The sequence below is a fragment of the Astatotilapia calliptera genome, chromosome 8 (genome assembly GCF_964374335.1).
Source record: "Astatotilapia calliptera chromosome 8, fAstCal68.1, whole genome shotgun sequence".
NCBI lineage: Eukaryota > Metazoa > Chordata > Actinopteri > Cichliformes > Cichlidae > Astatotilapia > Astatotilapia calliptera.
In genome coordinates this window covers 29,997,710-30,018,647 of record NC_137429.1, presented here as the reverse complement: position 1 = coordinate 30,018,647, position 20,938 = coordinate 29,997,710, and the positions used below count along the sequence as shown (strand labels likewise).

At 41.1% G+C, this 20,938-nt stretch overlaps 1 protein-coding gene across 8 annotated transcripts in view; it reads right to left on the bottom strand.

Moving 5' to 3' along the window:
• The window catches only part of rab3gap1 (RAB3 GTPase activating protein subunit 1), a 61,471-nt gene extending 57,282 nt beyond the window's left edge, over positions 1 to 4,189 (bottom strand). For 6 of the 8 annotated variants that reach the window (XM_080305696.1, XM_080305697.1, XM_080305703.1 and 3 more), the window contains exon 1: positions 3,832 to 4,189. In XM_080305696.1, coding sequence (XP_080161822.1) covers positions 3,832 to 4,041 — 210 coding nt within the window. In that variant the 5' untranslated portion in view covers positions 4,042 to 4,189. Of the gene's footprint in view, positions 1 to 1,683; positions 1,814 to 3,831 lie in introns of all 8 variants that reach the window. The other 2 variants (XM_080305699.1, XM_080305700.1) reach the window with 1 other exon arrangement.
• Positions 4,190 to 20,938: the final 16,749 nt, after the last annotated feature.

Genomic DNA, 20,938 nt, shown 5'->3' with positions numbered 1-20,938 from the left:
GTATGACATGGGGGTGAAATGCTTGTAGCTGTACAATGCCCGACCATTAAATGACAGAAGAAAAGTTTTACAATATTTACAATTTACTACAAAAATTTACAAATTAACTTAGGAATTTACAGTAAAGAATGTGCAAATAGCAGAAGAGATTATAAAGATAAGGATTATAAATTATAGAATTATAGGAAATGTGTGGTGGTGCGTGTGGTGACGTGTGTGAGAGTCCAGTCTTATAGTGACGTGTTTGGGAGAGTGGTGGAAAAAAGGTGGAAAAAATACTCAATTGCTACTTTACAAATCTATTTACAGCTATATACAAAACTACGATACCAACACCACAATGATCACGACGCATGACAAACTGAAACACAGGGCTTAAATACATAGAGGGAGCAATCAGGGAACGGACAACAGGAGGGAAACACAGCTGGGGCAAATCAGAACTGACGAGACAAGGAAGCGTAACCTGAACACACTGAGATAAGACAGACCTTCAAAGTAAAACAGGAAACACATAACAGTCACGCCTAACACAAAACACTGACAACATTGGATCGTAACAACATTCACCACATGCTCACATTGGTTACTGCTATAGTTTTACGACACTGACAGAGTCTCTGTTATAGTGCCTACACTGTTCACTGTTACAGTCTGTTCAGAGAGCTACGCTTCCACTGCTGTAGATATATTCATAGCACTCTGTAGATCTGTTTACCTCACACCGATACATCTGCATATATGTAGCACATCTGTATATTTGTTCACAGTACACCTGTATATCTGCCCATCTGTACAGCAATACAGAACATCTGTATGCTACACCATCTGTATATCTGTACATATGTATACAACAGTACATCTGTATATCTGCTCTCTACTGAACTTATACATAATCTGCTCTTATTGCACTTACTGATTAGATGCAAACTGTATTTTGTTACCCTGTATTTAGACATGTGTAATGACAAACGTTGAATTCTAAATGCTATCCTAAACATTTAAACAGCTACAGGAGAAGTTTTTAGAAGACCAGTAAAGAGAGCATGGAGGCAGATGGAGGATGCCAAGTCCACTGTATCTACACACTTCCTGTTTCCACCTCATCCTTCCAGTGCTTTACTACTATGGGCTCAATTGTGGTCATAAATATTTTGTACTTGTAAATCAGTTTTGTACTTGTAAATCAGGATTTGTGTGTGTAAAAAAGATTTGTGTGTGGACTTATCCAAAAAATATGTGTGAAAGTCTGCACTAAACTTTCAAGTTACAAGTACGAATTTTGACCCTATTTTTCTTCCTCTCATCTGATTGGCCAATGTCATGTCAATCACAAATTTAACTATCCAATCAGAGAACACGATTGCGTGTCCCGCGAAAAATTGGCAACACAAAAAAAGAGAAATGAAATGACTATTTAGTGTATATCAATGTGTGTGTCTCCTATATGATATATGCAAGTGACATTTTTTACTGTAACAGCGATTCATACAGGAAAATAATGACCAATGACCGCAGCCGCGTTGTACATTTTTTTCAGTTTCAATATTTTTTTCGGTTTCATGTCAAGGTGGCATTGTTCTGATCCCATACACACACAAATCCTGATTTACAAGTACAAAATATTTATGACCACAATTTGAGCCCATATACTCTCTCTACCACAGCTGCCTTTGAACTTGCCTGGGCCAGGTCTGAGTCCAGCTTTGCTACTCCTGCCAGGTCACATGACACAGGGGTGTGGTCTGATGTCAGCAGGCAGGTCAGTGGAGCCGTCTGGTGATGGATATATGGCAGTGAAACAGGAGGAGGCCTGAGAACAGACAGCAGGCTTAACTAGCAGGACAAAGTAGCATGTAGTACTTGAAGGAGTCATCACAGCCAATCAGCTCTCAGGAAAATGGAACATCACATAAATATTTCTCTTCTTTGATTTTCATCAATGTATTTCCTTTGATAGATTTTCCGTCAACACTTCTGCTTGATTAGAAGCTCATAGGCAGTTCCTGTCACTCTACAATAAAACAATGTAAAGGCTGCGCTCTCTGCCCTCCCACTAGCTGACACAAGTAAACTGTGCTAAGATGCCCTACATGGACTAAGGTTCTTGGCCACACACATATAGATTTGGTTGGCTGTAGAAATCCATGCCATGAAGCTCCCAGCGCACATTTTTGATGCTTCTGTCTGTGGAAGAGCAGGTTTGGAGCTCTGCAGAGCCTTGGTGACTTTTACTGACTATGCACCCCTACCCATTTATTATGAACTAACAGCACAACGGTTTGTGCTTTTTTCTATAATACACATGTATGATTTAGATTTGTACTTATGTGGCAGCTATTCACTGACCTGACAAAGTTATTTTCCATAAAAACTAAAAGTGTTGAAATTCTCAGAAAATGAATGAGACGTGCATGCAATTTGACATATTTTATTGTTTTCTGTGTGTGTTTGTCTGTGTGAAGTTTTGATGTGTATGTGAAAAACACAATTTTGGAAACACAGGAAAAAGACCTCAAGACATGTTTTCCTTTACTTTCTATGAAACAAAAATTCCCACCAAGGCTTTTCAGTGTGAAATTTAGTGTATAGAAAATACCTGTGCCAGGTTGTCTCCATCTAGTGGTGAACATGGCCTCACCACTACATCAGGTGAGCTTTTCACTGTGCACAGTGACACAAAAGTCATTTAACAATTTTAAAAAAAAGCAATGTTACAGATTCAGTAAGAACTGAAGTTTATCATAATCCTTCAAGTTTCACTCAGTAACAGCAGCTTTTTAATATTATTGGCTATATTTTAGAGTCACATTTATATGAAATGTCAAACAATCACAGAGTGACACTGAACTAAACAATCAATGCCATGTGAGTTGTTCTTGTTTGTTCTTTATCTCAGATTTATTGTAAGCAGCGGGAGTAGAAGCTAAAGAAAAATAGTAAAGACATGAATAAATCTCTGCTCTTACAGCTTTTATTGTGCCATAATGTCTGCTTTGAAACTGTCCTCTTGCTCGTCTCTTGGATGCTCACCTCTTCTTCACCTGTTCCTTTCACCAAACTGCTGCACTCTCGTTCTCTGCTCTCGCCTCCTCTTCTGGTTATAATTAGGATGCAGTCAGCATGTGCCAAACAAACTCCCCCCAAATCGATCATGTTTGATATGATGATGACGTTTTTAACATCTTATTTATGCACTTGTTGGGTGGGAAAGAGTAAACAAAGATGGGGCATAGAAGCAGAACTGATACGTGTGGCGGGACAGTAACTGTGTGTGTATATGTAAGCATTTAAACACTGCAGAGAGTCAAATTAACAGTAACACTATTTTGTCTAAGTCCGCCATTGTAGAAATTCATTTCACCGAAACAATAACATGGCGCACAATGTGACAATAAACGTATAAAACACAAATTCTTACCTAGCAGGAGAATAAATAATCAGTATTTTAAGGCTACTGCATGTATAGATGTCACTGCTGGCTCACATAAGCTAGCTCTGAGACCCGCCAGAGTTTACGCCACAGTTGACTGTCGCGAAAGAGTCGTAAATCACCGGCATTGTAAAACTTAAAATGATTCCAGGGCATGTTATAAAACACCCAATAGATGTACTGGATATTAAACGGTATCAAACGACTAAATGAACACAGGGTTACAATTACATGCTCACGTCGTCACATCGAGAGTTTATTCATTAATCATCAGAGTTCAACAATGTTACATCCAGTTGAAAACAGCTTCACTAACGCCAGCAAAACAGGCTAACAGTATATAAGAGCACAGAAACAGCCGTGCTTATCGACAGCTCGACATATCCTCAACAACTCACCTCAGTATGTGTAACCCGTTCATGTGTTACGCCTGTTGTTCTTGCGTTGTGTTCTGGCGTGAAAGTAAGAGGCAGGAGACAGTACTGGGTCTTTGGCTCTTTACTGCACATCTGCAACACAGAAACATGTGTCTGATCTGTGTGTGTCACGCGACTGCCAGTACACCTCTCCTCCGGCCATGTTGAAAGCAGCTGTGTCTGCAGCTTCATTAACACTACAATAATATAATGAATCAAATACAACAAATTGTTTTAAAACATTAACTTAAGCTCTCAAAAACAAAAAGCACAAAATAAATAATATGTCACTGAAAAAAACATCAAAAACAACTTATAAGAACAATAAACAAAATAATTCAAAAACAAATAAACAGTCAGATAAATACAATTCAATAACCAGGACCCAATATTCTGGTACTTATAGTTCAAACATTATACTTCAGTACAATTATATTAATAACCGCCATCTAACAGGCAGTACAACACTGTACTTATAAAAACAATGACTGAAAGACTGCATCTCCAAAACATAAGAACATCTCCATACCTGCAACACAGAAATATGTGTCTGATCTGTGTGTGTCACGCGACTGCCAGTACACCTCTCCTGACGAAGGAAAAAAGAGTGCATGCTGTTAAAAAAAGACTGCCGCGAGTAGCCGCTAGCAATCAGGCTAACTTAGCATGCTAGCATTTTAGCTGCGTTCTCGGCTAAAACTCATAAGCGTATATTAGTGAACTCCGCCCTCCACAAAACTTATCCCGAATGAGTCTCTTAATGACAAACAAAAACGCGGCGGTTTGGCTGTATTCACATTGCAGCTTGGGATCTGAACAAACTTTAATTAGCTGAGAGCAACGTGGCAGTGACTTACCTCCGGCCATGCTGAAAGGAGCTGTGACCGGGGCACACATGCACGCGCCTACGTCACCACGCAGCGCACACACACATGAACGCACTATACACATATGCAGCATATTTATTTTACTTGGTTTTAGAGTTGGAGTATTTACATATTGATCTGAAATATTTTGCTGCTGAGCAGCAGAGCTCCAAAGCGTCCCCCTGTAACCATGGTTACGCAGATGCATTCCGACTGTCACGTCACAGAGGAGAACCTGTTTCAAATGTATACCTGGATCAACCTGCAATCAGTTTGAAAAGTTTTCTGCTGAGATCCGCAGCTCGACTTCCTGGCACCCCGGGATAAGATGAGTTGCTGTGTTTTTCACGGAGAAAAAATAACGTCAGTGTTAGATGAAAAAAAAAAGATGCAAGCAGAAGAGGACAGCAGATTGAGAAGAGATTTATTCAAACGGTAAGGAGCTTCTAACAAGTGATATCTGATAAGCTTAAAACTTAAATCTTAAATCTAATGTCCAGATTCATGCTAAACTTTTCTGATTACTCCGTGTATCTGCACCGTTAGACTTTTCATCGCCACTTTACGGTAACATACTGGCGTCACTGCTGCCAGCGTCATATCGTGACGCCGTGTTACGGTAGCTTACCTTTCTGCAGGATGATACCGTTTTTTGCTGGTGTGGTATAATACTCTTGGACAAATTATGGTAACGCACCGTAGCCTTTTTTACGGTATCTCACTGGCGACAGTTATGTCAGTGAGATACCGTTATGTCGTTATGTCGTAAATTACGTCAACAAAGTAACATCATACTGTGATTAAGAAATTGGTATACTACCGTTTATTCACGGTATGTCACTGTAAGCCCGCTGCAAGGTAATGAACTGCAATATATTAACCAGTAACTTACCGTTATCACGCATCATCAGTACCAAAAATATTCATCTCTGCTAGAGGATACCGTGTCCTAACAGGCGGTCATTTACTCTTTTAAAAGGTCGTAATTTACCGTAATTTCAGTTAACAGTAACATACTGTAAGAGACTGGAGGGTTCCAAAAAAGTTGGATGGATGGATACACACACACACACACACAAAATATAATTCATGTGCTTTACACCACTTTATTTCAATTCTGATTCTTCCCTGCTGAAATACACATTTCCAAAATCAAAAACTGAAAAGAACTGAAAACATATTTTCATTGAGGAAGCACTTGTTTTTACTAAACCATGTAATCCATTATTTTCTCAGATGGTTGTACAAACAATAACAATATTATGTCATATCCATATCATGGCAGACAACACATGCTCAAGTGTTGGGTTTCCTTACTTATATTTTGTAGGGTCTCAAACCTACAATGTGAAGTGCCTTGGCATTCATTTTGTTGGCACCATACAAACAAACTGAATTGTAATGGATATAATATCAAGCCCCACACGTCTGCCTTTCTATACACTTTGTCCAAAATACTGGCTCACACGACCAAATCATTGCACAAAACAGGGTCCACAAGGACATGGATGAGCGTGTGTGGTGTGAAGGAACTTGACTGACCTGCACTGAACCCTGATCTTGCTTTGTGGACTGAGTTCATTGATTTGTAGGGTGAGCCAATACATGTGACAATTAAAGTGTAAGTAGCTGAAATAATTTTTAACAAACGGGTAAAAGAAGGTTAGCACTGTTGCCACACAGCAAGAAGGTCCTGAGTTCAATTCCACCATCAGGTCTTTCTGTGTGGAGTTTGCATGTTCTCCCCGTGTTTGCGTGGGTTCTCTCCGGGTACTCCGGCTTCCTCCCACCGTCCAAAGACATGCAGCTTGTGGGGATAGGTTAATTGGATAATACAAATTGCCACTAGGTGTGAATGTGCGAGTGAATGTGAGTGTGAATGGTTGTCTGTCCCTATGTGTTGGCCCTGCGACAGACTGGCGACCTGTCCAGGGTGTACCCCGCCTTTCGCCCTATGACAGCTGGGATAGGCTCCGGCGCCCCCCGCGACCCTGAAAAAGGATAAGCGGAAGTGAATGGATGGATGGATGGGTAAAAGAAGGGAAAAAAATCAAAACTGTTGCACTCAAAAAAACCTATTGGACAGAAACAGCGTCTTGCAAGATGGCGAGAGAGCTTGTCTTCATTGTTGCTCGTCTTGTGTAAATGTCCAGAAAGCATGGGCCATGGATCATCTGTGGAGACATGGGTAACAACACATTGGTCACTTAAATTATACAAGAAATTTACTAATTTCCCTAATTTGAAGTTCTCCACTCAAATTCAGTAAGCCACTGGAGGAAAGTTGTGACATGAGGGTTAATGTGAACAACCTTTCGCTTCACAGTGGTCCCAGTCTTCCTGCTTGTCCCAACCTTGGAGGTACATTTTGTTCCCTCTTCAGGGTTTATCCTTACAAAAAACCTTGCACCCGCTGACTCCTGGTATTCCAGGTTCAATACATAGAATGAACCAAAGAAGACTGACATTGCATCAGCACAGGTGTTCTCTTTGTCCAGCTCAACAATTACACGCCCCTCTGCACTCACCATCCAGCAGGTGGCGGTCATTGAACTTTGTCCTTAAATGTATAGGGGCAACATGTTGTCATTATGCAACATAAAATAATTTCAATACTTCACTTCTTCACACTGTCTAGATAGTCATAAAGCAAATACCTACGTACAGTTAATTATTAATGGCCTTGTGTACATAGGTCCATTTTAACATATTATAATTGTATATAATTGGGAATTATTCTGCACATTAAACACACCTAACAAAGAGTCAGCCCAGTTAAAGTACCGGAGGTGAATCAACTGTATGGTTATTTTGGAGTTTATAGTTTGTGCTGCTGTTAAACTTTACAGTATTGACTTCAGTATTTCAATTCAATTCAATTCAATTTTATTTATATAGCGCCAAATCACAACAAAAGTCGCCTCAAGGCGCTTCATAGATACAGAGAAAAACCCAACAATCATATGACCCCCTATGAGCAAGCACTTTGGCGACAGTGGGAAGGAAAAACTCCCTTTTAACAGGAAGAAACCTCCGGCAGAACCAGGCTCAGGGAGGGGCGGCCATCTGCTGCGACCGGTTGGGGTGAGAGAAGGAAGACAGGATAAAGACATGCTGTGGAAGAGAGACAGAGGTTAATAACAGATATGATTCAATGCAGAGAGGTCTATTAATACATAGTATATTGTTGGTGTAGCTAGACTACTGTTGATCAGTAATATGTAATGTGAAATTTGATATTGTTACTTTGCTGGATTCACTGAGACACATGTCCAACAACCTTGGTTTATAAAGGAAATTACAGAAATTTGAGCTAACAAAACAGAGACTGGATACCTGTGTCCACGAAAAGCTCCTGTGCCAAACAGAAATTTTAATATGGTCTAATCAGCTCTATGTCATAAATGACTTCTTACCAAGCATAATCAGCCTTGGGGTGCTTGGCAGGCTTTTAACATGCAAACTGAACAATATAAATTTGTGTGCACTGAAGCCACAAAATTTAGAAATACACAGTTGCAAAAACTTCAGTGACCAATTACCTTTCCTGAATGACATATTCAATGCAAAAAATAAGAGTATTGTCAATAGGGACCAATTCCCAGTTTTTACATGATCAAAATTATTCACAAAAGGCTTCAATAAACAGAAAATGTGTGCCAACAAGAGAACAGTGCACAAAAATGAAAAGATATTTGAGCTCGACGCTTTAATGGGTTTAACATGACTTAGTCAGCACTCCGCACCGTACAGGTAGTACAAGCACACCTGAAAACACTGACCAGCTAACAGCTTTAAGCATTTGGGCGCAACCTCGGTAGTTCACCGATTCACCTGTTGCAAACGTCCAAGTTTCTATCAAGTCTCATAAATCCATCGGCAAATTACCTAACTAGTCTTTTGAGTCTCCACATTCAGAGATATTGACAATTTGTCTTTAAATGAAAATATCCTGGTAGGGTAGCTTAAAAGTCAAAACAAACAGTACTAAGAACGCATTTCGGACTTCTCTCGAATAAGTGAAAAAAACACTTACCTTCAGACTGATTAGCAGGTTCCGATCCAACTTTAATGTGTCCCATGTCAGTCCGTTTTAGGGAAAAAGTGTTAAGTGGTTTCATTTAATTTTGAGATACTCCCGCATGGACGAGCAGCAATTTGGAGTCTAGCAGAGTTACCACGAATAGCATACGATCTTCAGATATAATCCAATCAACCTTGCATTTAACCCGATTGAACATCCAGTTACCTCTGACTACTTCTAAGTTGCACATGTTAACGGTCTCATCATCACTCTGTGCTGCAGCGAACTGTATCTGTGGCACAGAATATTTGATGGCCATGTCGTTCTCCTGCTTTGCAGCTTTTTTTGAGTCTGAATTGCGGCTTAAACGTGCAAAACTAAGAGAAGCAGATCAATATTTTCTTCTTGTTGTTATTTAATGGTGGTTGGCAACCAGCGAAAGGAGCATTAACCACCTCGAGCACTATTTTCTATCCCCAGTGTTGTTTTGAAAGTGAATACCCAACGTGTGCGTCATACGTCAAGTTGTACGTCAGGTGAAGGTGTGGTGTCGGCTATCGCACCTGTCGCATTACAAAGCTTTAAAAACGTAACAATCCAACACAACCCAACGCGCTAAACTGTGATAATGTGTTACATTATCACTGAAGGAAACGGCTTCCAGGGCCTAATCCGTGGATCGGCTTCCTCCGAGGCGTGGACGTCTATCAGCAGAGAATGTACCTTAGTCTGTAACACAGTCAAATATATTCTCAAGTAATATTCAAGCATGCCATTCAGCGTGTTAGTACGAGCTCGGGAGCAGCTTGGGAGAACAAGAAAACAGAGACTGCTTCAGGTTGTCTTCCCAAATTGACTCAACTTTATTCACAAGTACAACAGTTTATATAGAGGGACAAATTCATGAGTCAGCAGATTCTCAGTTTAAACCAGTACAGACCAAGATAAGGGAGCGTCTTTCTGCCCTTGGGTGAAGAAGCATCCTTTGTATAGTGTATCAGTTCAGCTACAATTGTGATTATCTCAGCGACATATTTTCAAGGCACGAAATAAAGAGTTCTTTCATTAGTGAATTCTGAAACAAACCATCTGGCCTTCAACAGGCGTCTCCTAAAAGATTAAGAAACTAATGTAGCTGAGGGAGTGATCTCTGTGGTATTTCAACCTTGTACCAGCCTGTGATTCTCACACATCAATTCTTGGGTCAAAGAGAAAAATAACTAAAACAAAGGGGCCTTATTGAATGACAGAGTTTTCCTGCATAATGTCACTATAAAACAATATCCAGTAAATGCTCCCATGGTACTAAAATACCTAACAGTTCCCCTCTTTTATTATTTTTTTAAAATAATAACTCAAATAGAAAGGAAAAATCACAAATGTAATAACATAATATAAAAAGCAAATCATAAAATGTAATAGTTCACAGCCTAATGTTCAATATACACACCAGGATCATCATTGGTAACATCTGGCACATCCTCAGGATCAATTTGTGCTAATTGCAAATACATTGAAGTAGCTGTACTAGGTGGGTGTCTTGCCAAGTGGAGCATGAGGTATTGTCAGCAAAAATGTGGCTTGTAGAAATGTGAACAGGGTTGCAGTTTACAATACAAAATAGTAAATAAAAATCCTAAGGTTAATGCAGTAGATATGATTAATAATCTAAATATATAAAAAAACACAGTTCTTCAGTCGTCTCCTGGCCTGGTCCCAGGTTCGAGAGACCTAAGCGTCGTGTGATGACAATGGGCATTTCATTTTTTCCATTATCAGGATGAAACGAGTCTATCTTTATCAGGTTAGACATTGTGTGGTACTCTAGGCTTTCTGTTCCTGCTGGATGTTCGAGTACCTTGTTGTTGTTCAGGTGGGGGATCAAAGGGCTTTCTGAGTCTTGGCTCTTTCAGGCGTTGTGTGTTAATCAGTGATTGTGCGTGTGTAGGTGTATTGAATCCGGGCGCTGGCTCGCCTGAGTCGTCATCTACTTGATCCGACGCCTTAGGTGGTTTGGTGGGGCTGGTCTTAACCCTGCTGGCATGAATCCACTGAGGTTGTCCGTCTGTTAGGATGCTGGTTCTCGTCACTGCAAGTACAGTCTGGGGGCTGGAACACGCGGCCTCCCTGAGTGCCCTTGGTTTTAGCGACTTCACCAACACCGCATCTCCTGGTTTCCACGGATGGGTTGGATCTGTGGAAGGGAGAGGCTGAGAGAGACAAACTTTCTGATAGTTATTATTCAGTGTTTCTACCAGGTTATGAACATAGTCAGACAATGCAGTGTCTATGTCCCCTTCCAATAGCGGTGCCCCTCTGGAGGCTGACCATGGTGTTGGAAACGGTCTTCCCATGATTATTTCAAATGGAGATAATTTGGTTGCTGCGGATGGAGTCATTCTAATCTCGCAGAGGATTTGAGGAAGTAGTTTGATCCAGGTCATTCCTGTTTCTATCATTGCTTTAGTCAGGCGATTTTTTATGGTCCTATTCATTCTTTCTACAACTCCTGAACTCTGAGGATGGTATGGCACATGATATTTCCAGTCTATTGCTAGAGTTTTAGCACACTTTTGAATTACTTCTGATGTGAATGAAGGTCCTCTATCACTGTTAATTTGGTGAGGTATTCCAAATCTGGGTATTATTTCATTGCACAACTTTTGACAGACTACTTCTGCAGTTTCTTTTGATGTTGGATAAGCTTCTACCCATTTACTAAATTGGTCCACTATTTACCAGTAAGTACTTGATGCTTCCTTGTGCTGGCATGTGTGTAAAATCAATTTGTAATGTATGAAATGGGAAATCTGGTTGTGGTAAATGCTGATGTTTTGCTTTTGAGCTACCTACATTAGTTCGTGCACATGTTAGACAGGTTGCTAATATGCATTTTACTGCGTGTGATGTTTTCTCGATTACAAATCTTGATTTTATTGCTCCTATTACCCCTCTTTGTCCGACATGACTCACACCGTGAAAATGGCGGACAAGGATTGGCAGTAGTGAAGATGGGAGGGCAATCAAACCCTCAAGGTTTTTGTATAAGCCGTCTCTGTTATCTAAGGTACAATCATTACTTTCCCAGTAAGTGTAATCTAAGGCAGAGGCTTGCTCTTGTATGAATTTTAGGTCAACATTTGTTTCTAAATAGTCTGGGAGTGCGACAAGTGGCAGCTGTAAAGGCAAAGATAATACTTCCTTTCTGGGTGGTTGCTGTGAGGCAGCAGCTGCTTTCGCGGTTACGTCTGCAAGAGCATTTCCCACTGCTTCGTCTGTGTCAGCCGTGCTGTGCCCCTTCGTTTTAACAACTGCAATTGCCGATGGCAGCTGTATAGCCTGCAAAAGTCTTTGAACAAGATCAGAATTAGCGATCGATTTTCCATCAGCAGATGTGAAGCCTCTCTGTCTCCACAATGTGCCAAAGTCATGCACCACACCGAATGCATAACGGCTATCAGTGTAAATTGTTACCCGCTTATCCACATGTAACTCACAGGTGCGTATTAAAGCCATGAGCTCTGCTTTTTGTGCTGAGTGAAATGGTAATGAGTGAGCCTCTAGTATGATGTCAGGCAATGTCACCACCGAATAGCCACAAAGAAATGAGTTGTCATTTGGTTTTGAACAGGACCCGTCCACATAAACAATGACTGAGTCTGGTATTGGTGTCTGCTCTAAGTCTGGGCGTGGTGCTGTGGATTCCTGTATACGTGTCATACAATCATGATCGTCAGGGTCGTCTGAACCATCCTGTCGGTCAGAGGAACACAGCATACGAATGAGTAAGTGTGCTGGCGAATTGGGTGTGCTGTTTGCTTTTATAGTGAGATTTGCTGTTGAAGTCAGTGTAGCTTCATAACCTGAGCGACGTTGTGCGGTCATATGTTGTGTAGTTATGTTTGCTAGAATGGTCGTGACCTGGTGATTGGTGTGTAGAATAGTGTCATGTGAGAGTGTGAGCTTCTTGCAGTCCCTTATCATGATAGAGCAAGCTGCTACTGCTCTCAGGCAGGCCGGCATCCCCTGAACTACTGCTGGCAGCACCTTTGAGTAGAAGGCTACTGGACGGTAGCCACAGCCATGCTCTTGGGCCAATACGCCTGCACAGGTTGTGCCGTTCTCTGTGACGTACAGGTGGAACGGTAAGTGGTAGTCAGGCAGACCCAAACAAGGGGCGGAGGTCAGCGCTCCCTGTAATGCATTGAAAGAGGCAGTCATTTCTGTTGACCACAGTATTCGAGGAGGCTTGTCTTTTTTGCAGCATTCACGCAGAATGTGGTCATGAAAAGAACAGTCTGGTATCCACTGTCTGCAATAGTTCACCATGCCTAGGAAAGACAGCATTTCCTTCTGTGTAGTGGGCTTAGGGACAGAGGTCACAGCTTTGACCCTGTCTGTAGTCATGGAACGTTGTCCGTGAGACAGTGTAAATCCCAAATATTGAACAGAAGTCTGACAGTACTGCATTTTCTTTGCTGATGCTTTGTGGCCAGTCTGTTGGAGGTGCTGGAGTAGCATATGTGTGGCAGTTTGACATAGTTTTTCACTTTCAGCACAGAGGAGGAGATCATCCACGTACTGGATCAAGGTACAGCCCTCTGGAGGAATGAAGCCGTCCAGGGTAGCACGTACCACCATTGAGAAAGCCGCAGGGCTGTCTACCATGCCTTGGGGTAAGCGAGTCCATGTGTACTGCTTATCTCTATGTGTAAAAGCAAATATCGGCTGTGTGTCCTCATGCACAGGTACTGAGAAAAAGGCGGAGCACAAATCCACCACAGTAAAATGTGTGGCTGTTGCTGGAATAGATGTCAGTATGCTGGGAACATCTGGGACAAGAGGTGGCAGAGGCATAATGACTGCATTAATTTGCCTTAAGTCTTGTGTGAAACGCCATACGCCAGGTTTGTTAGGCTTTGGCACAGGATTGACAGGAGTGTTATATGGAGATACTGTGGGCTTTATTACTCCAGCTGTCAATAAATCTCCTATGATGATGTCTAAGGCTGCGGCTTTTTCAGCGGAAATGGGATATTGCTTGACATATACCGGCTTGTTGTTTTTCAGCTGAGCATGATAAGGTGTACAGTCGATAAATCCTACATCATTCTCACCTCTTGACCATAATGTCATGTTTTGATATTCAGCTGGCAATGTGACAGCAAAGATAGTACAGTGTATGGGGTAGGTTAGATCTATGTGTCGACATGGTGCAGTAATGTCATAGCCTATGTCTGAGTTATGTGACAAAACCACTGTTTGGCCTTCACTGGTGTGAGCAGTTATCATGTTGTTGAACAGTGTGAGAGAAACAAATATGTGGCTTCCAGGCATGGGGTTACCTGGTAGTGGTGTCTGTACACGTGTTTGGCACAGTGTGTGACGTGGGGTACCAGTCAGATGGATATTGAGTTCATTCTCTGCTGAGGCGTCCAGCTGACACAGAGGCTGTTCCTTCTCCATGGTGTCGGTGCATAGGGCAGAGAAAACATAGCTGTTATCAGTGTCTGCAAACATTTCACCCTTTGTGTTAAATGAAATACACAAGTTCATTTTTGCCATTAAATCTCTGCCTAATAGATTCACAGGCGAGTTTGGAATAATTATGAATGGATGATATGTAATTTCGTCTGGTTTTGGGCCCCAGCGTGTTTTTAGAGAATGAGTTTTGGGGCATTGCACTAGAGTTCCGTTTATTCCCATGGTGTTGATGCACACAGAGGAAACAGGCCCACTATAGAATTTTCCAGACAGTGAACTTTTAGTGGCTCCACTGTCAACTAAAAAGGAATAAATCTTTTCACCTATTTCTATATCTAACGTGGGCAAGCTTTCTGTGTTACGGGACAATTGCAAATGCAGCATCGTGTGTAGTGCTTCACACTGTCCCTCGTCTTCACCTGGGCCTCCCTATTGTCGGTCCAGTCTTTCGTTATCATATGGGTGGGGATTAAAATGTGGATTATAAGGTTGCTGCCTAAGTGCAAAAGGGCCATTATTTTGATGTGATTCCTGTCTGCGTTGCCAGTTACCTTGTCTGGAAGAGCTCTGCTGACGCCTAGTGGCAGGAGCTGGTCCTGTGTTTTGTGGTTGAGACCTACGTGCTGCTGATTTGCATTCCCTCCTCCAGTGTCCTATTTTTCCACAATAAAAACATGCGTCTCCACTCCTATCTCTCCTTCTGAAATCTCCCTGCTGCGCTTGTTGAGGGGGCGGGGCCCCTGCATACATCATTTTTTCACTTTCCTCTGAGCCTTCAACATCAAAATTCAACATCATCTTAACACTTTTAGCCTTCGTGCTGTTGGGGAAAAGATCTGCACCAGCTTTTGTTTTGACAAGTGTGATAAAGTTCTTTATCTTCATGTCATAGAGATTATCAGTGGCAGTCAGCTTCAATAGTTGTGAACATTCTGGATGAATATTGTTTAAGAATGTTGTTATGAAAATCTGATCATTTCCTCCTTCAGGCGTGCATGCCTCATTAGTCCAGCAGTGTGTGAAACGTTTGATTCTATCTCTAGACATTGTGAGCAGAAATTTCTTTAGATTTTGAAAAAAGGCTGTGATTTTGTCATCGTTTATCCACAAAAACGAGGTGGTGTTGGCTGCTTGGTCATCTTTAGGGTCTAGTTCCTCTACTTCTTCAATAAGCTGAGATTCAGTCACACCTGGAATTCGTTGACATAATATATATCTATAATCAGGCCCACCCAAGTGGTGGTATCTGGTTTTATAGTTAATTTTGATTTTTTATCGGACCCGTCTAAGGTCTTTGAATTATTCTGACCCATGGTCAGTGATTTCCAGAGGGGTTTAGACGCTTGAAGGATTTAAGTTAGTTTTTATTTTGCTGTGGCACACCTGAGGTTACTTGATTTTTTGCTAGCAATTTTATCTTTTTAGTGAGCAACTTCTCACTTTTTAACGAGCAACTTCTCGTTTTATGACCCCAGGCAACTTCCTGTGTCCTTTCTGCTGGTGAGCAACTTCTTAGTTTATGACAACAGGCAACTTCCTGTGTCCTTTCTGCTTTAATTTACAAAACAACAGGCAACTTCCTGTGTTTCTATGTGGGCCACTAAAGAAGGCTCCTCAGCGTATCCCACTTGTTACTATGTGGGCCACTAAAGAAGGCCTCGTCAGCGTATCCCGTTTCTATGTGGATCACTGAGAAAGGCATAACACAGTCTTATAAAATAAAAGACGAGTGCCTACCTTCGTCAGGATCCCACTTCTGACACCAAAATTGAAGGAAACGGCTTCCAGGGCCTAATCCGTGGATCGGCTTCCTCCGAGGCGTGGACGTCTATCAGCAGAGAATGTACCTTAGTCTGTAACACAGTCAAATATATTCTCAAGTAATATTCAAGCATGCCATTCAGCGTGTTAGTACGAGCTCGGGAGCAGCTTGGGAGAACAAGAAAACAGAGACTGCTTCAGGTTGTCTTCCCAAATTGACTCAACTTTATTCACAAGTACAACAGTTTATATAGAGGGAAAAATTCATGAGACAGCAGATTCTCAGTTTAAACCAGTACAGACCAAGATAAGGGAGCGTCTTTCTGCCCTTGGGTGAAGAAGCATCCTTTGTATAGTGTATCAGTTCAGCTACAATTGTGATTATCTCAGCGACATATTTTCAAGGCACGAAATAAAGAGTTCTTTCATTAGTGAATTCTGAAACAAACCATCTGGCCTTCAACAGGCGTCTCCTAAAAGATTAAGAAACTAATGTAGCTGAGGGAGTGATCTCTGTGGTATTTCAACCTTGTACCAGCCTGTGATTCTCACACATCAATTCTTGGGTCAAAGAGAAAAATAACTAAAACAAAGGGGCCTTATTGAATGACAGAGTTTTCCTGCATAATGTCACTATAAAACAATATCCAGTAAATGCTCCCATGGTACTAAAATACCTAACAATCACGTATATCAGGACATCTCTTCTGAACCAAGACGAAGTGGTGCTACAAAGGAATTATTTCTTTAGGAGAGCATTTAATAGCAGTCTGGCCTGCAACAAAATGCACCGCTAAAAATACAGTTTCTGCTTGTCCCAGAATTTATTAATTTTGAGAGTGAAGTTGTAGGACTGATGCTGGTTAGTGGTGTAGGTTTCATGGATGTGACACCTTGTGTAAAATGACGACCAGAGCATATTATTAGGTCAGTTCACTGTAGTTAGGCAGAGGTGTCTTAAAAAGTACCACCTTATACAAAACAAATGAAGGTCCAGTATAAGAAAGAATAAGAAGAGAAAAAAAGCAACATCCTGCTAAATGAAGTCATTTTTAAACATTACTCTAAATGTAGCCATTAGTTTTTGTTGCTGGCCATACAAAAATGAGTATACTTCAATTATATTTCCCAAGTATATCTTACCTAGTACGTATACTAATAATGCTTCTTGGGACTATATTGGCCCCCGTTTTAGTACATAACAGTATTCTTGAAATTAACTTTTAGATGTACTTTTTGTTCACCATAATTGTACTAGCATAATGTCATAATGTCTACAAGAGTATAATTAAATATACTCGACTCTATCACAATACTAACCTTACAAGTATACTATTAATTAATAGTATTACTAATGTTTCACATTGTTTGACTAAACAAATGCATTTATTAATATATGAGGTTCCATTCAGTTCAAGGAATTAAATTTTAGTGTGGCTGCAACTTACTCCTTAAGTTAAAAATTATGCTGTATATTGTAGTTTATATGTTATACTGCTTTCACAGTGAATCACATTTTATAGTAATACACTCTGAATGAGGATTTTTTTTTCTCAAAGATATTTTTATTGAGTTGAAGCAACAAAGAAAAGCAAATACATGCAGAATTGTCAAACACCAAACAAGCAAGTTTCACAGTGACTGTTAAAACTGAAATATCAGAATACAGATTAATGACACACTCACATGTCTTATAGTTGCTTCCAGCAGTTTATCCCCTACCCACAACACTTAGAACCCCTATCCCTCAGACCAGGAAGGAAAAAACCCAACAAACAAAGCAAGAAAAAAGAAGCAAACAAATAAAAACAACTGAATGAGGATTTAAGTAATTACTCTTAGATCTACAGTAGAAAACAACAGAAATCCAGATGGTGTAATAGTATAATCTCAGTAACATCACCAATTGTTACATTTGCTGTATTTTACAGCTGTTTCCATGAGTACGGTGAGTTACCGTAAAAATAGTGTAATCTCATGGAATTTTCCCACAATTACATGCAAATTACAGTACTAAACTGCTAACATCCTTTAGAGTTTTTTACTGTTGATTTTGCAGTACTAAGCTATGGAAATTACTGCAAAGGCTAACAGTGTTCATGTTTTGAATCGGGTAATTTCATGGTGAGAAATGTCTTTGACAAAAAAATGCAGGATTAATTAATAGCTGTATATGACTGCTAGGTTAGGACGTGGTTAGGTGCAAATACTTAAGAGAGAGAGATTTTGCTCTATTAATATTTAATGGAAATCTTTTTCTTCATAAGATTGTGGGCAAAGTCAATAAATTGTCTCCTGGCTTTCAGGTCCCCTTGAGCCAAATTTACAGTTTTTGCAATTAAGAAAAGAAAAATAGATTTAAGGTGAAACAAATTTTTTCAATTCATGGAATGATGACATTATCACTCATTCCATATTGTTCCTAAAGTTTGCAGTCTTTTTTTTTTTAGTTAAAAGTTAAAGCAGAGCTTGTTTTTTTAGCTTCTTTGATAATGTAACTCTGCATATGTGTACATGCATGTGCACTGATGTGTGCATGGGGGGTGATTTAACATTACAGTCCCTTGAAATAGCATTCATAGTCCTTGAACTTGTGCACATTTTGTCACCTTACAACCACAAACAAAAGATGTTTTTATTGACAGTTTCAATGGTAGATTAACACAAAGTAGCACATAATTGTGAAGTGGCATGAAAATAATACATGGTTGTCAAAATTCTAAGCAAATGAAATTTGGAAAAGTGTGTCATTCTTTTCTATTCACCCCCTGCTCTTCATAGAGCCACATTTTGCTCCAGTTACACCTGCAGGTCTTTTGGAGTACGTCTCTACCAGCTTTGCACATCTAGAGACTGAATTATTTGCCCATTCTTCACTGTAAAACAGCTCAAACTTAGACAGATTGGATGGAAAGCGTCTCTGAGTCTGTATGACTATGTTTACTGTTTTGTCTATTTCAAACAGATGCCTGTCCTCACCTCTGCAGTGCTGCCGTCTCCTCTAACCCGGCATGTTTCTAAGGTATGTTTTCTTTCTTTTGGATGTTGTTCTTGTGGTTTTTCTTCAGAGATGAGGTTTGCAGTGTCTGTGTGGTGCAGCCGGTCTAGTCTACGGGTAATAACAGAGATTGAAACTTTACTGATAAATTGTCCAACTAAAAAAATAGCGGGGTCCACAAATGTCATGTGACAACTAGGGATGGGTACCGTGGATACCGGGATAAGATGAGTTGGTACCGGGATAAGATGATTTGCTGTGTTTTTCACGGAGAAAAAATAATTAACATGGAATAACGTCAGTGTTAGATGAAAAAAAAAAAGATGCAAGCAGAAAAGGACAGCAGATTGAGGTTGGCTGGTAGGGTGGACCTCTGCGCATAATCACATGTGTGTGCAATCAGAGCCACGTCTGGATTTCTTGGAATGTGGATTGTTTGGGGTGAGTTTATCTCTGGATGTGTGCAAATGTATGTGCATTCATGTGTGCCTGCGTGGAGATCTGAGGTTGGCTGGTAGGGTGGACCTCTGCGCATAATCACATGTGTGTGCAATCAGAGCCACGTCTGGATTTCTTGGAATGTGGATTGTTTGGGGTGAGTTTATCTCTGGATGTGTGCAAATGTATGTGCATTCATGTGTGCCTGCGTGGAGATCTGAGGTTGGCTGGTAGGGTGGACCTCTGCGCATAATCACATGTGTGTGCAATCAGAGCCACGTCTGGATTTCTTGGAATGTGGATTGTTTGGGGTGAGTTTATCTCTGGAGGTGTGCAAATGTATGTGCATTCATGTGTGCCTGCGTGGAGATCTGAGGTTGGCTGGTAGGGTGGACCTCTGCGCATAATCACATGTGTGTGCAATCAGAGCCACGTCTGGATTTCTTGGAATGTGGATTGTTTGGGGTGAGTTTATCTCTGGATGTGTGCAAATGTATGTGCATTCATGTGTGCCTGCGTGGAGATCTGAGGTTGGCTGGTAGGGTGGACCTCTGCGCATAATCACATGTGTGTGCAATCAGAGCCACGTCTGGATTTCTTGGAATGTGGATTGTTTGGGGTGAGTTTATCTCTGGATGTGTGCAAATGTATGTGCATTCATGTGTGCCTGCGTGGAGATCTGAGGTTGGCTGGTAGGGTGGACCTCTGCGCATAATCACATGTGTGTGCAATCAGAGCCACGTCTGGATTTCTTGGAATGTGGATTGTTTGGGGTGAGTTTATCTCTGGATGTGTGCAAATGTATGTGCATTCATGTGTGCCTGCGTGGAGATCTGAGGTTGGCTGGTAGGGTGGACCTCTGCGCATAATCACATGTGTGTGCAATCAGAGGCACGTCTGGATTTCTTGGAATGTTGATTGTTTGGGGTGAGTTTATCTCTGGATGTGTGCAAATGTATGTGCATTCATGTGTGCCTGCGTGGAGATCTGAGGTTGGCTGGTAGGGTGGACCTCTGCGCATAATCACATGTGTGTGCAATCAGAGCCACGTCTGGATTTCTTGGAATGTTGATTGTTTGGGGTGAGTTTATCTCTGGATGTGTGCAAATGTATGTGCATTCATGTGTGCCTGCGTGGAGATCTGAGGTTGGCTGGTAGGGTGGACCTCTGCGCATAATCACATGTGTGTGCAATCAGAGGCACGTCTGGATTTCTTGGAATGTGGATTGTTTGGGGTGAGTTTATCTCTGGATGTGTGCAAATGTATGTGCATTCATGTGTGCCTGCGTGGAGATCTGAGGTTGGCTGGTAGGGTGGACCTCTGCGCATAATCACATGTGTGTGCAATCAGAGGCACGTCTGGATTTCTTGGAATGTGGATTGTTTGGGGTGAGTTTATCTCTGGATGTGTGCAAATGTATGTGCATTCATGTGTGCCTGCGTGGAGATCTGAGGTTGGCTGGTAGGGTGGACCTCTGCGCATAATCACATGTGTGTGCAATCAGAGGCACGTCTGGA